The sequence below is a fragment of the Carlito syrichta genome, unplaced genomic scaffold (genome assembly GCF_000164805.1).
Source record: "Carlito syrichta isolate Samal-C Ts95f unplaced genomic scaffold, Tarsius_syrichta-2.0.1 Scaffold305633, whole genome shotgun sequence".
Classification (NCBI taxonomy): domain Eukaryota; kingdom Metazoa; phylum Chordata; class Mammalia; order Primates; family Tarsiidae; genus Carlito; species Carlito syrichta.
Genome location: NW_007249729.1, coordinates 409,822 through 426,507, shown reverse-complemented (window position 1 = coordinate 426,507; position 16,686 = coordinate 409,822). Strand labels below are relative to the sequence as shown.

General features: G+C 37.7%; 1 protein-coding gene across 1 annotated transcript in view; it reads left to right on the top strand.

Moving 5' to 3' along the window:
* The window catches only part of BIRC6 (baculoviral IAP repeat containing 6), a 165,619-nt gene that overhangs the window by 84,921 nt on the left and 64,012 nt on the right, over positions 1-16,686 (top strand). The window contains exons 51-54 of the mRNA XM_021714362.1: positions 3,614-3,914; positions 7,401-7,618; positions 10,159-10,323; positions 11,174-11,342. Of these exons, the coding sequence (XP_021570037.1) occupies positions 3,614-3,914; positions 7,401-7,618; positions 10,159-10,323; positions 11,174-11,342 (853 nt within the window). The remainder of the gene's footprint in view (positions 1-3,613; positions 3,915-7,400; positions 7,619-10,158; positions 10,324-11,173; positions 11,343-16,686) is intronic.

The window sequence follows — 16,686 nt, the reverse complement described above, 5'->3', positions numbered from 1 at the left end:
TGCAGTGGCACTCTGACAACAACTACAGCCTCAACCTGCTGGTCTTTGGCAATCCTCCTGCGTCAGCCTTCCAAGTAGCTGGAACTACAGGCATGCGCCATCACACCCAGCTAATTTTTTGATTTATTATAGAGATGAGGTCTCGCCCTCATGATCCATATACTCTGGCATAGTTATACAATGGAGTACATTAGAGCAGTACAAATGAGAGTACTTTGGGATCAACCATCCACAATGATTAACTTCAGGAGAGAGGTTTCAGCAAAGGAAGCAAAGTAGAAGAATACAAACTGATATTTATATAAATGTCAGAAGTATGATCACTCAGACAGTGCTGTTTTAGGATACTAGGATTAAGATGGATTTAAATTTTTAAACTACACATTATATACACATTTCTATTTCGCATTTGAAAAGTCAAAATTGAAAAGGTTTAAAAACATGCTTTTTCCCGCACCTTTGGGAGGCTGAGGTGAGTGGATTGCCTGAGCCCGCAGGTTCGAGACCCACCTGGGCAGTGAGACCTCATCTCTACAATAAATCAAAAAATCAGCCGGGCGTGGTAGCGCATGCCTGTAATTCCGGCTACTTGGAAGGCTGAGGCGGAAGGATCACCGGAGCCCAGCAGGTCTAGGCTGCGGTGGCCAGGAGCAGCCACTGCACTCCAGTCTGGGCGACAGAGTGAGACTCTAACTTAAAAAAAGACAAAAAACCAAGCATGCTTTTGCTCAGTTAACAACAAAGATTTATACTTTTGTTAGACTAGTGTGAAACAGCTCGGTTTCCCAAAGAAAAGACTCTAGTAAGAGCCTATTAATTTTGAATAATGTCTGAAACACAAATAAGAAAAGTAAAATATTTTAAATACAATGAACAGAGTGTAATGTTTGCCAGAGACATTCAGAAATTACATTTCAACCATATTATGCCTTTAATTCTGATATTTATATATAAATATATTTCCTACAATTGTTTATGACTGAGAAGACATGATACTTTCCTAAATAGTCAAATGCTGTAGTTTAATAATGAAAATTGGATTTTGAGTTAAACTGGAGAAACATGGGATTAATGTTTCAAAACCACAGTTATGGTAGACTAAAATATGTATATGTTTGACAACAATTTTGTGACTACATAAATACAAACATACACATATCCTTTCTGTGTTGGTTCTGGTAAGTTGTTTTCTAAGGAACTTACCCATTACATCTACGTTGTCAAATTTGTTGGTATAAAGTTGGTTATAATAGTCACTTACAACCGGGCATGATGACTCACATCTGTAATACCAGCACTTTGGTAGACAGAGGCAAGAGGACTGCCTGAGTCCACAGGTTCAAGGCCAGCCTGGACAACTTGGCAAGACCTTACATCTCCGGAAATAAAAAAATTAGCCAGATGTGGTGGCACACACCTATAGTTCCAGCTACTTGGAAGACTGAGGTGGAAAGATCACCTGAGCCCAGCAGGTCAAGGCTGCTGTGGCCAAGAGCATGGCACTGCACTCCAGCCTGGCACAGAGTGAGACTCTGACTCAAAAAAAGGAAGAATCTTTAAGAAAATTGAATGATGGCAAGAAAGTAAGATTCTATTTCTGTTACAAAGTACCTTATTTATTATTATATGGTTAGTTTTTGGGCTAAATTATCTTTGTGCAGCATAAGCTAATAAATATAAAAGTCTTTTAAGAATTCACCTAGAAAAGTTATCAGAATGGATCAAAAGTGAAAAGTGCCTTGAATGCCCACGTTCTCACAATTAGGCTGTTTATCACGTTCTTTTTCTTGCTTAAACCTCAGTAGTCACATCAGACTGGCACCAAAATTGGAACTGTTTTATTCAGTGTTCAGGTACATTTTGACGTAGATGAATTTAAGAATGTCCTTCACTTGTGTATATATCTCCTTCCATGGGAATGATTCTTCAATGTATGACTTCTAAGGATCTGATATGGGGTGATTTTTACATGAATAGTGAGATAACTCTGTCAATAGCTTATTCCTTATGTTATATGTTAGAGACTGAGCACAATGGCTCTTGCCTGTAATCTCAGCAATTGAGGAGGCAAAGGTGGGAGGATTGCTTGAGCCTAGGCATTCAAAAGTAGACTGGGCAACATCATGAGACCTCATCTCTACGAAATCAAGACAGTTGGCCAGGCTGTGGTGGTGTACACATGTAGTCCTAGCTGCTCAAGAGACGGAGGCAGAAGGATCGCCTGAGCCCAGGAGATCAAGGCTGCGGTGAGCCATGATCATGTCACAATCGTGCCCACTGCACTCCAGCCTGGATGGCAGAGTGAGATCCTGACTCAAAAAAAAAAAAGTATACTTACACACATACACGTTTGAGTGGAAACTTTTATTAAATAAATAGTAAGTATGTAATGAAGTGCATTATTCATGGCCAAGCAAGAGAAAGAATATTTCTAAATAAGATGAAAAGTTTCTGTGGCAATTTTGTGATTAGAATTGGAGTTTTTCCTTGAATTATCAAGATTAAATTCTGAGCACAATGCTCCTTTACTTGCAAGTGCAAAGACTTTGTCTTATATAACCACAATACAATTATCCAAATCAGAAGTTACATTGACACAGCACCGTAAGCTGCAGATCTTACTAAGTTCTGCTGGTTGTCCAACAGATGTTCTTTAGGGCCAAAAGAAAAAATCGATTTTCTTTTGCATGGTGTGAGGTGGTGAGTGGTTCAGGATCCAATTCAGATTCGTATGTTGCATTTTGTTGTCTTGTCTTTGTAGTCAAGAGTACATACTAGAAAGTGTATGTGTGTTCGCATATATATATGTATGTGTATACTCATGTATTCCCTTGGATACCTTTGCTGATAGGGTCTGACAGACTCTCCCTAGTGATGTCTCTCTCCCTTATCTTCATTTTTAATACTGTTTCCACTCAAAGAAATCAGGCTAATTGGAGAAATTCTACCATTGGACAGGGTATGTACAAGATGAACCTAGACTGTCTTGCTGTTCTAGAAAGTAAGGAGGGACTTGGCAGATGATGGGACACGTTAAAAGGAGGCAGGATTCTGCTTTAAAAGGGTTCCAGTGACCAAATCTGATTCTACTTGGGCATCAAAATAAGTAATGATAGTAATAATATAACTGAATAAAATGAGAATCCATACTAATGAAGATTTCTAGACAGATGAATACATACCTGGGGAAGAAGGGAATGTCCTTTTTATAGTTCAGTACCAACTCATAACGTAGAGGGGATGACAGAATCACAGAGTCACCCTTGGTAGCCACCATCATAATTATCATTTTAGGCAATAATTACAAAAGTTCTAATGCTAATGGATCAAAATTTGGTGAGAAAGAAGATACTTAAATAGTCTCAAAGATTCTGTGTACAGTTATTTAACTAATTACAAAGGGGAAAATGATAACTTTAAGTAGAGACACATGGCAAACCCTGCCATACTCATGATATCACGTGCTTCCTGATGTTTGGAAGCTTGTTTTTTTTAAAACAAGTTTCTCTATTAATCTTTATATTTCTTTATTTTAAAGAGATCATTTGAAGTCAAGTCTTTAATTTGAACCTGGTGTTGAAACGTGCAAACAAACACTTTTTTTTTTCTTTAGGTGAGTGCTCCAGTTGTAACTTCTGCCACTCAGGAAAAACCAAAGGATAGCGATCAGTTTGAGTGGGTGACCATTGAACAGTCAGGGGAATTAGTTTATGAAGCACCAGAAACCATCGCAGCCGAACCTCCACCCATCAAGTCCGCAGTGCAGACCATGTCTCCCATCCCTGCCCATTCTCTGGCTGCTTTTGGATTATTTCTTCGTCTTCCGGGCTATGCTGAAGTGCTACTAAAAGAGAGGAAACATGCCCAGTGCCTTCTTCGGTTGGTATTGGGAGTGACAGATGATGGAGAAGGAAGTAAGTGCTTAGTATTATTAATTAAATGTGTAAAGTTACCCAGATGCTTGCTTAGTGTTCATTCTTGCTTCGTTAAGCTGTGAGATGACTTGGTCCTGGCGGTGGCTTAAATTCTGAAGAACCTTCATTTTCTTTTGGTTTTTTTTAGTTGAAGTCTCACTTTGTTGCCCAGGCTGGAGGGAAGTGGCACGCTCCCTGCCACTGCAGCCTCGACCCACTGGGCTCAGGCAATCCTTCTGCCTCATCCTTCCAAGTAGCCGAAACTTCAGGCATGTGTGACCATTCCTGGCTAATCTTTTTATTTATTGTAGGGATGAGGGCTCGCCAAGTTTCCCAGGCTGGTCTCGAACCCCTGGACTCAGGCAATCCTCTCACCTCAGCCTCTCAAATTGCTGGGATTATAGGCATGTGCCACTGTGCCCGACAAGAACCTTCACTTTTATTGTTTTTTTCCTACTTTTTTTTTTTTTTTTCTTAAGAGGTCTCACTCTGCCACCCAGGCTGGAGTGCAGTGTCATAAACACAGCTCACCACAGCCTAAAATTCCTGGGCTCAAGCAGTCATCCTGCTTCAGCCTTCCAAGTAGCTAGGACCGCAGGTGACAGGTGTGTACCACCACACCTGGCTAATTTAAAATATATATGTATTTTTTTTTTACAGACAGAGGTCTTGCTATGTTGCCTAGGCTGGTCTCAAACTCCTGGCCCCAGTCAGTCCTCCTGCTTTGGCCTCCCAAAGCACTAGGATTGCAGACATGAACCACCATGCCCAGCCCATTTTTGTTTCTGTATTCATTCAAGAGTTATTTTCTGAGTGCTTATAAAACTGCTGGACATCATCAGAGGGATGTAAACATGAAGCCAGTATTTAGATCTGCCCTGAAGTAGCAAATGTTTTCCAGTAATGGCAGGGAGGAATGTATATAAACATACAGAATTAGCAAGTCATAAAAGTCCCTGAGCACACTCGAGTATAGTGTTATGGAGATGCACAGCTGTGAGTTTAATTCTCGACCCAGCAATGTGAATGTAGTGGCATGGTGGTTTTAGTGGGCCCTTGAACAATAGATGAGAGTTAGGTTGATGAGTTATGTCAGAAAGAAGGAATGGTATGAGTAGTGTGTGGAGACTCAATGTGTGAGAGGTGGTAAGTTAGCTGATGAAAATTTGCATAAAAAGTAGTACTGAGTGCTCATTTGGAAAGCTAATATTGGTAACAGATCTTGGAAAGGCTTATTAAGAACTTTAGATTTTATTCTAGCAGTGACCATTTATTAAAATATGCCAAGAAAATTAGTGATGTGACAAGAATAGTTATTTAAGAAAGTGAATCTGGGAGCAATATTTATTTATTTATTTATTTATTTATTTATTTTGAGTTGGAGTCTCACTCTGTCACCCAGACTGGAGTGCAGTGGCCGCTCCCGGCCACCGCAGCCTCGACCTGCTGGGCTCCGGCGATCCTTCCGCCTCAGCCTTCCAAGTAGCCGGAATTATAGGCATGCACTACCACTTTTTTGATTTATGGTAGAGATGAGGTCTCGCTGCCCAGGCGGGTCTCGAACCCGCGGGCTCAGGCCATCCCCTCACCTCTGCCTCCCAAAGGCGCGGGATTACAGGCTGAGCCACCGAGCCCGGCTGGGAGCAATATTTAGATTAGAGAGGATGGAATTGAGAAAATAATAGGATTATATAGAATGATAATATAAACTAATAACAGAAGACTATGGTGATTGTTTCCATTGGGTTGGCATTATTTAATAGAAGGAAAGAAAGAAACAAAGAAAATATCATGGTTAGGGTAACCTTGCAAGGATATTTTCATTTGATTTGCCTCAGTTTTTCACTCAGTGATCATTCAGTTAATATTTATAAGAAAATTTGTATTTTCCTGTGTTTTTTAAAAATCTCATGGTCTTGATTAGGGTTGATTTCTGTTCAGTCCTGAACCACCCTGGGCGCAGTGATTCACGCCTGTCATCCCAGCACTTTGGGAGGCCAAGGTGGGAGGACTCCTTGAGCTCAAGAGTTCAAGACCAGCCTGGGCAACACAGTGAGACCTTGTATCTATAAAAAAATTTAAAAATTAGCTGGGTGTGGTGGCATGCGTCTGTAGCCTCAGCCACCTGGGAAGCTGAGGCAGAACGATCACCTGAGCCCAGAAAGTCAAGGCTTTGGTGAGTCGTGATCAAGCCACTGCTAAGATCCAGCCTGAGATCCTGTCTCAAAAAAAAAAATCCTATACCACAAAGTGTATATGATCTGATAAAACTATACGAATATGTTTGTGGATCTGAAAACTCTATAGCTATCTAATATTCGCAGTACACATTTTTTCCTTTGCATTTTCATAATGATGGAATCCTTCATAAATGGTAACATTATTGAAATGTTTTTGTAAAACTCTGAATAGTCTTGGTAGTTTGCTTCATATGTTGATTGTATATGCTGTCTCCCTCGTTGTACATCATGGAGTGGTTCTGGGACCTGCCCCCCACCCCCACACATACACCAAAGTCTGTGCATTCTCAAGTCCCATAGTTGACCCTGTGCAGCTTGTGTAAATGCAAAAGCTCGTACCTTCATACAGGTGGGTTTTAAATTTCACAAATACTTGTTTTTCTGTCTGTGTTTGGATGAAAAAATTCTGTATGAGAGTATGCCCTCATAGTCCCGCGGAGTTCAAACCTCTGTTGGTCAGCTATCAGTTGTACTTATTTTAGATCAGGAATCTCGAATTACTTGATCTGATTTTTTATTTTAAGTAGATACAGCAGTAAGAATGATTGTATTTTGTAACTGATGCATGATAGTTGCACATATTTTTGTCATACATTTGATATTTTTATATGTACATGCAAACTGTATTTTAACACTCTATTGTAAGACAAGTAGATGTGACCTAAACAGAAAAGGAAGCAGTTGACTTTGTGCCATTTCAGGCAATTTTTTTTAGTAAATAGACAATGAACATTTGTTAAAAAGCATAGTGGTGATATCTCTTTCCATAATAGTGTCTCATCCACCATTCGTGTAGCATTGTTTTTCTTTCATTTAACACCTCTTTCTGGCTAGATCATGGTGGAAAAACTGTTCTGCAACAACAGCAAAAAATTAGTTTCACTTGTTCATTACCGTTCATGGTTAAAACTGCTGTCAAGGCAAGCGGTGAGTCTCTTACTGTCGTAAGAAACTCCTAATGCTTCTTTATTAGTTATGTTTTTGTTTAAATTCTAGTTTTTAATAATTTTTGTATCATCTGCAATTAATTTTTATGTACATTTCAACTTTCTTTTGGAGTTTGCACATACTGTGTCTTGCAGAGCTTTTCCTGATACTCTTCTGTTTGTAGTATTTGGGTTATTTTATAATAAACTCAGTGATATAATTTTATATGACACTGTCATTAGTTGATGATCCTGTATGTAGCTCCTCGTTGTGTTTTTAAATGTTTTTAACTTCTGCGTTCTCTCCTCCTTCCACCCAGGTCACATTCTGCAGTCTCCATCAGCCACTGTGCTTCCCACCCTTCCTTTCCATGTCCTTCGTAGCTTGTTGAGTGCGACACCTTTGACCACTGATGATGGCGTACTTCTACGGAGGATGGCACTGGAAATTGGAGCCTTGCACCTCATTCTTGTCTGTCTCTCTGCTCTGAGCCACCATGCCCCACGAGTTCCAAATTCTAGCCTCAACCAAGCAGAGGTAGGTTCCATTATAGTTTTTTCAGTTATGACAAACTGAACTTCATATATGGAGTACAGAATACAGTTTTTCCAGAAGGAATTAGTGTTACAGAGACTTGGATGTTTCCCTCTTACATCTAAAACAAAGGATATTTAAAAGATAAACTATAAATTGTTTTCTCCATTAGGCTTCTTCAGAAAACCACAAATAAGCCCATCTACTGTGAAAAGCAAAAGATTTAAGAGCTTAATAAGCTTTCTCGTTTTTACCAAGATGTGCGGAATCTATCCTGTGAGGCCTCTTCCTTTTTAATAACTCTCTTCAGTACCCTAGAAGTACACGTTCATTGTCTATTTCTATATCCTCTCAGAATATCGAAAATTTTAAAAAGCAACAGTACCAAATATTGTCCTGTCATTATCTATGATGATGTAAAAACAATAGAATGGATAAAATAATGTAAAAATAGTAAAACGGATAAGTAAATTGCATTTGACTATGTAATTGAATACTACTATACGATAGTGAATGTGAGCAACTGCAGCTAGCTCCGCCAGGCAGCACTGATGAATCTCAGATGCACAGCTAGAATGCTAGGCACAAAGGAACGTATACAGATGTAATGTTCAGAATTAGGCAGAACAAAAGTGTAGTGACTGGTATCATAGATAGGTCCAGTGACTGTCAGGATTAGGATTAAAGTCAGCCTTATAGAGGAATAAGGTTATAAAGAATGGGAGATGGAAGGGGGGTAATTTCCAGGGTGCAGTGATCTAATTCTTGGCCTGTGTGTTTAAATAGGTGTTTGTATTACATATTAGTTTTGTGTTCTTCTATGTGTATATTACACGTCATGTTAATACATGTTTTCTGAAATAAATAACTATCTTTATAAGTAACATTGATTCTTCTACTGGTAAATGTGTATATGGTAATTAAGATTTTAGTGATTCTTAGCTTACTTTACAAAATGTGAAATATGGAGTCCTGTAGTCATAGAGCCACATTACCATATATGTCAATTCACAAAAGTACTGTTTCTGCATAATATTTTTCCTTAGGAAAAAAATTTCTGCTAAAAGAAAAAACATTGGTATTGCTTATGAGTTACCTTTGAAACTAACATTTAATTACAAATGTTTTGAGGGTACATATGTAGGATAGTCAATTTAGCAATAAACATTTAAAAGATTTTTTTTAGAATTAATTATACAGCCTGCAGAAATAATAGAAATTGACCTTTACAGGAATTGAGATTATGTTAATAAACTGGTGATTCAGTTATTTTTTGTCTCCCCTCAATATTTCTTTTTTTCCCCAAGATATATATCTACAACTTACATTCTGTAAAAGAAAGAAATTGAAAATTATTCATTCTGTAAATAGAATCAGCCTTAGCTATTGTGATTGGAAACATATATGACACCTTGATGAAATTATCCTGAAATTTCTTTGTACTTTATTGATTTTAAAGGATCTGGCTCACATCCCTGTTCTTTTCACTGGTTTTCCATTAATGTTGAGTCATTTACTCTTTAGGCTCTAAGGTGGTTACTCTTTCTTTTCCTGATAAACAGTTTAAAATTTTTATTTATTTATTTATTGTTAAATAAGCAGTTGCTCTCTATTTTTTTTCCCCCCTACCCCCTGGCAACCAGTGTTCTATCTCTGTGCAGTTACCGAGTCTTGATATTTCATATAAATAGAATTATACATTATGTTAACTTTTGTGTCTATCTGTCATTTAGCATAATGTTTTCTGGGTTAACCCGTGTAGCGCAGGGGCCCTCAACCCCTGGGCCCTGGACCAGTATCAGTTCGTGCCTATTAGGAACTGGGCTGCACAGCAGGAGGTGAGCGGCAGGCAAGCCAGGAATGCTTCAGCAGTATTTATAGCCATTCCCCATGGCTTGCATTACCACCTGAGCTCTGTTTTCTGTCAGATCAGTGGCGGCATTAGATTCTCATAGGAGCAGGAACCCTATTGTGAAGTGCACATGTGAGGGATCTAGGTTGCGTACTCCTTATGAATATCTAATGCCTGATGTTCTGAAGCACAGCTAAGATGGTGTTGCTGGTGCTGGGAAGAGGCTACAAATACAGATTAACATTAGCAGTGAGGTTGGACTGTACACCTCCCCCACCCATCCTCAGGTCTGTGGAAAAATTGTCTTCCAAGAAACCAGTCCCTGATGCCAAAAAAGGTTGGGGACTGCTGAAACAGCACACGTCAATAATTCATTTCTTGTTAAGGCTGAATAAATAATCCATTGCATTGTTTATGCATTTATTTATTCCCTGGTTGGCATTTGGTCTGTCTTCATCTTTTGACTGTTTTGAATAGTGCTGCTGTGAACATGTGTGTATGTTTATCTGTTTTTGAGCATATACCTAGGAGTGGAGCTGCTGGGTCATTTACTAATTCTATGTTCAGTTTTTTGAGTAAAAATCAAACTGTTTTCCATAGTAGCTGAACCAGCTTACATTCCCAGTGATAGATATTTTTGAAGATAAATAAAACCAAATCATAGCACGTGCTTGTTTTTTGTGTCTGTTAGCCGCAGGTGTCGAGCGCTCATCACCCTACATCAACGGAAGAACAGCAACTGTATTGGGCCAAGGGAACTGGCTTTGGAACGGGCTCTACGGCTTCTGGCTGGGATGTGGAACAAGCCTTAACTAAGCAAAGGCTGGAAGAGGAACATGTCACCTGTCTTCTGCAGGTATATTGTCAGTGATCGGAATTAGTTGCTTTTGTATTTGTAATGATTTTTTAATATTGATGACTGATCTGACTCATCCTCAGCTACATTTATGCCCACTTGTGGCCCCTGTTCCCATCTAAGATAACCCTGAACAGAGATTGCTCTTGCATGCTTGTAACCCTATATTTATTCACTGAGAAGATAGTAGCAGGGATGAAATTATCCCCTTATTCCTTCTTACAGCCATCTTTTCATCTTAATGTGTTGTATCTAGACTCTCTTTTTAAAAAAAACTGTTTATTTACATTTTTGTTTCTTACGTTGTTTTGTAACTTTTATAGAATCAGGCAAGCCAAGCAGAAGAAAAAGTCTTTGTACCACAGAAATGAGAAGGGGAAATGCTGAGTGAAAAGTTTAGCTCTAGTTCTTGTGTCGACCAATTGAAGGTGGTCACATCTTTGAGCATGGTCTTCCGGCATTCTAAAATAATACTGCTCGTTCTAGTACAAAGTCCTAAGATTTTATCACCTTCAGACTGTGAGCTGAATCTATGCAATGAAATATGATCAATAATATCAGTGTTGCTACTGAGTTTTTAAGTTTGTGTTCTTAGGTAGATTGCTTTTGTATGTCTAGTCGTATACAGTGTACCACCCTTCGTAAGTAATACTCTCAAGCAGACAGATTCTTCTCTTTTGAAAACCTGAACAAAAATATCTAGCTTTCAGAACATATATAGTGTGAGGCATTTACTGATTTAAGTAGAAAATATGTCGTCAATATTCCAGTTGAATGTCTAACATAAAATGTAGGCCTTTGAAGTTTGTGAAACTCAGATCTAATCTCGTTTAGCACTTTTTATTCTCAGGTTCTTGCCAGTTACATAAACCCTGCGAGTGGTGCGGTGAATGGTGAGGTCCAGGCATCTCAGGAGAGTCGAGGGCAGAACAGCCACGCCCTTCCCTCCGTCCTTCTGGAGCTCCTCAGTCAGTCCTGCCTCATCCCAGCCATGTCGTCATATCTGCGAAATGACTCGGGTAAGCAGTCGATCCTCCGAAATGTCTCTTTAGGTGAATCAGTTTACTTATTGTATCGTTATTAGTTTAAACAACATGGTTCAGTTGGAATATTTGATGAACTTATTCTTTTGAAATTATTCTGGAAATATGTAGTTATTTTTGGTGCCCTTAATTCTATCCTATGTCACCACTTATCCTAGAACACAGAATAATAGTTTTGATTATTCCTTTATCTTCATCTGTGAAAAAGAACATTCCTTTCTTTAGTAACCAGTAACTGGAAGTGATAAGACAAAGGCTAACAACTTCATGTCCATATTCTGATCTGAACATGGTTGGACATCTGTGGATTTTTAATGTTTTTGTCAAGCACTATAAAGTTGCAGGTAGTAGTTATTTTTGAAGAGTCAGGTACATAAGTCATTCAAGTCTGTAAGTACTTGATAACATGATTAATTCTTAAGAATTTAATCGTGAAAGTACTCTAGATATTTTGCCAGCGTGCAACTGATTATTGATTGAAACTGGTTTATTATTTTCTTGGTTGTGGAGTTGTCATCCAAGAAATGTGTTGTTTTCTCAGTCAGTCCTAAGAATAGAAAGTTTTGTGTTTTCTCTAGAGTCTCAGAAATGTATAGACATTGCCAAAAGAAACATTTAACGTTTACTTCTTTTAACCATGATCTTTAGAATTATTTTTTATTTTCAACTGTCCTACTCTCATTCTTATCTCTGTATTTATATTCTTATTCATGAAAATAAACATATGTGCACTTCATGTGTTTATATTGAGGAAGAATGGATAAGGGAAACCGTGGGAGTGGGTCTTGAAGGCGTCTCTGATTGGTAGCAGCTCAGACTCACAGTTGGACGGTTGGGAAGGTATTTGTATTTGAGAAGAGTTTACTTCCTGTATTCCCTACTGTCATGGAGATTGTCGTGCTTCAAAAACACTATCTCCCAGTCTATCTCAAACTCCTTCATAAAAGTATTGAGGGGATACAGATTTTAGATCTTATTTATTCATTTACTTATTTTTAATTTCCTTTTTTAGAGACAGGATCTCTGTCACTTGGGCTAGAGTTTAGTGGCAATTGTAGCTCACTGCAGCCTCGCCCTCCTGGGCACAAGCCATCCTCCCACTTCACCTCCTATGTAGCTAGGGCTGCAGGCATATGCCACCACACCTGGCTGATTTTATTATTATCATCTTCTTTTGTAGAGGTGAGAGGCTTGCTATGTTATTCAGGCTACATTGATTTCTTTTTTTAAAGATCTTTTAAAATTGATTTTTCTTTTTTAAAGATTGACCTGTTTGCTACATCAGATTGGTCTTTATTTAAAAAGTAGATGTTCAGGGCAGAATGTATTTTTTGATTAAGTAAAATATTTGAGCTAGGCCTTTAATCTCAGCACTGTGGGAAGCCAAGGCAAGAGGATTACTTGAGCCAGGAGTTGGAATAGGAGTCAAGACCAGCCTGGGCAACATAGTGAGACCCATCTCTACAAATAAAATTTAAAAATTACCTGGGCACAATGGCTCACTACTTGCAGAGACCTAGATACTGTATCTTGGAACTATTTTAGAAATTTATGTGATGTTAAAATTTGACCTTTTTGACTTAGAATTTTCCTAGAAAAAAGAAATTTTCCCAGACTTTAAACGTGCTTGAAGCCGGGCTCGGTGGCTCAGCCTGTAATCCTGTGCCTCGGGAGGCTGAGGTGAGTGGATTGCCTGAGCCCGCAGATTCAAGACCCGCCTGGGCAACTTGGCGAGACCTCATCTCTACAATAAATCAAAAATCAGCCGGTCGTGGTAGCGTGTGCCTGTAATTCTGGTTACTCGGAAGGCTGAGGCAGAAGGATTGCCGGAGCCCAGCAGTCGAGATTGCGGTGACCGGAAGCGACCACTGCATTCCAGTCTGGGCAACAGAGTGAGACTCCAACTCAAAAAAAAAAAAAAAAGTGCTTGAATCTGGTACCTTGTCCAATGATATAATTTTAATTGATAACATTTATATTTGAATGTAGTAACAAATTTTATCTTGAAATACTTTACTGTAAGATAGATTAATATAAAATGATTTAATTAAGTAGGCTAGATGGTGGGAGCATACCTCCTGAATGACATTTTTAGTGATCAGAGAAAATTATTGTGGAGTTAGTGATGTATTCTGACCTTTAGTATATGGAAACAAAAGGTCAGAATGACAAAATGACATGGCCATGTAGAATATTCTAGATATAGATTGTTTTTCAGGAAAATATAGTCTGATATTATATAAGTAAGTATAAGTTATTTGTATAGTTTGTTACTGGCCAGGCATGGTGGCACATACCTGTAAATCCAACTACTTGGGCATCTGAGTTAGGAGGACACCACACTTCATTCAGCTTGGGCCACAGAGCCAGACCCTGTCTCTAAAATAATAATAATAATAATAGAGTAAAATAAGTAATTAGTTAGGGTTAAAATATTGATACTTAAATTTTTAAATGGCATTTTAAAGTCTGAAAAAATTAGCCTGTCTTCCTTGCACTTAGTAAAATTCCTGTTTTAGAAAAATTTATCTAAAGTTTATTTCCCAGTTTTTTCATTTATCTATATAGTATTCATTAAACACTACTAAAACTAAGTTCTCACAGTAAAGAGCTCGCTGTGTAGCAGGTTGTTAAAGTCTATTTTATTATGACAGAAGTTTAAAAATTAGCCTAAATGCTCTATAAGATAATAGTCTTCTGGCCATTAAGATCACCAGTAATTGCACATAAAATTGATTTTCAGTTCTAGCTCTGAACATCTTTGCATCAGAGGTAAAAAGAGAATATTGTCAGTTGCAAAATTGTTACCAGGATAGAAGGAGCATACAAGTTCCTTAAGGGAAAGGACACTCTTCACCCTTTCACCAGAGATGACCACTGTCTGTATTTTGTGATTTAATCATTAAGTATATTATAGTTAGTCATTAAATAATTCTCTAGCAACCTTTTTACTTATGTAATAATGGCTACACCATTATTTAACCGATTTATTAGTTTTAGATTAAGTTTAATTTGTAAAATTTAAAATTATTAAATGCTGTTAGGAACATTTATGTATCTAGAACTTTATGTATTTGGTATTGTTAAGATAATTCCTTATATTTTATCTTTGTGAATTTTTAATGACTTAATTAGTAACTTTCCTGCAATAACATTTTCATATAATTGGCTCTTTTGTAGACCTGGGAATGGGTGAAGAAGAAAATTTAGAATTCTGTTATATGTAAATTAGTGGAGACATTTAAAGAAAGTATTGGTGACATCACAGCAACAATATAGATCTTCATATTTAGGCTAAATTAATCAGATTTATCAAAGATTAACAGCCGATTCCAGTTCGTTAAAATCAGTTGTGAAGCTTGGCATGTTTAGTTTTTTTATGCTAAGATAACGATATCTGTTGGTGTCCTAGACAGGGAAATCTTTATGCAAGTTACATGTTCATTTTCATTTCTTTCTCAGCGTTCTGGCTTCCACTTGTCTAATGGTGTTGGAGTAGATCAGGATCATTATTCCTCTAGCCACTGTCACAAACATTTATGCTGTTGTTGAGTCTGCAGTTACCCCCACTGGCCACTAGATGGAGATGCTGTTTTATTGTTGGGAATATTTGGTAATTTTTGAACGTTAAAGTTAACAGGTGGAATGTTGTTTTTGAGATCCTCATTCCCACTTTGGAAAATGGCATGTTCCTTTTTTCAGAAAATGGCATGCTATGTCTCCACATTAAATTACTAGCCCTGAACTTAGTGGGAAGAACAAATGAGAAATTGAAATCTAGAGCAATGTATTCAGTTGCCCAACTTTAGTTGTTTGGCAGCAGCATAGTGGTTATGAAACTCACTGACTTTAACATTAAAAAGCAAGATGTACATGGATTTTATCAGTGTGGGAGAAAGATGAATACGTGTGATATGCTGGAAGAAGGTAGAAATGACTGGGCAAGCCCAGGACTACTTTGGTGGGAAAATTTATGAGCTCCTGACCATGCTGTCTTAACTAAGTCATGGCACATAGTAGGACTGACATTGTTTCATTTCTCTGATACGGGTTTGGCAGTTTGTAAGCTATGGTGCCACAAAACTCATCCCTGTAAGCTGTGATGTACCGTGTGATTTTCCTCACACTGTATTTTGTGTGTTTAAATCTTGTCTCCTTTGTTGTCTTTGGATGTGTTCCTGAAAAAGTCAGTATTTAAGTTTAGTTTCATGAGTATATTTTAGAATCAGGTTGGTTTTGTTGTTATGCAATTGTGTTACTTTAAATCTGATGACATTTATTAAATTCAGCGGTTACTACCTAATAGTCACTTCAGAGTGGCTGTGTGGCCAGAAACCTAGTCATCTAGCTGTCACAAGGCACCCAATTCCAGAGGGTCTACTTTTTGAGTGCTTAGGAAATGTGTTAGTGCTGTTATGTGCAAAGGACAATTTGATGCCAATAGAAAACCTGTAATTTTGTTATTTATGGAAATAATTACTATTCTTATTTTGTTGATACACATTTCCTGAGAAATAAATAATTTAAGATTATTGAACTGTCATAATACATGGTACTTAACTGCATGTCCTTATTTAGAGCTTTCCTGGTGGTGATTATAATAATTAAATTATTATAATCTATTTCTTTGTGCTGTTGTAATAAAAATTCTGTTTGAAATGGGTAGAATTAAAGATCCTTCTAGTAAGTAGAGTAGCATGCCACTCCCAAATTGTGTTATAATATGACTTTAATTCTTTTGAGAATTAGCTAAACGGCACAGATAAAATTGGAAATACTTGTCCATATTTAACATACTTATTTCTCTATATTGTTCACTAACAAGATATTGTCAGGGCCTCTGTGCCATTCATTCTTAAAAAGAGTATGAGTGTCAAAATTTTGAACATGTTAATGGCCACTCAGTGTCTAGACCATAAGTGCTCATTAACAAATGTTAATTCCTTCTATTTAGAATTTTAATTTTTGTCAAGGACATCCTATGTGAAAATAACATTGATACATAAATCACTCTCTGTTAAATAATTGTTACTTGTAATTCTTATAAGGGGAGAGGAGGTTGCTTAAATTAAAATATAGATGGGTTTTTAGTTGCCTTGATTTGCATTGATTTGTAAGGGTAAAGAAAGCATTACTTTATATCTGCAACACTTGAGGGACACCATCCTTGATAACCCAAAGTAAAGTCCTTTCTTTCCTGTAAGTTGTCAATGTACCTAAGCTTACATTGTTGTCACTCCTCATGATGGAGCTCAGTTACATTAAAAACTTTCTTAATCAGTTTCTGCTTAACTACCTGCCAGATTAATCATGTCTCCAT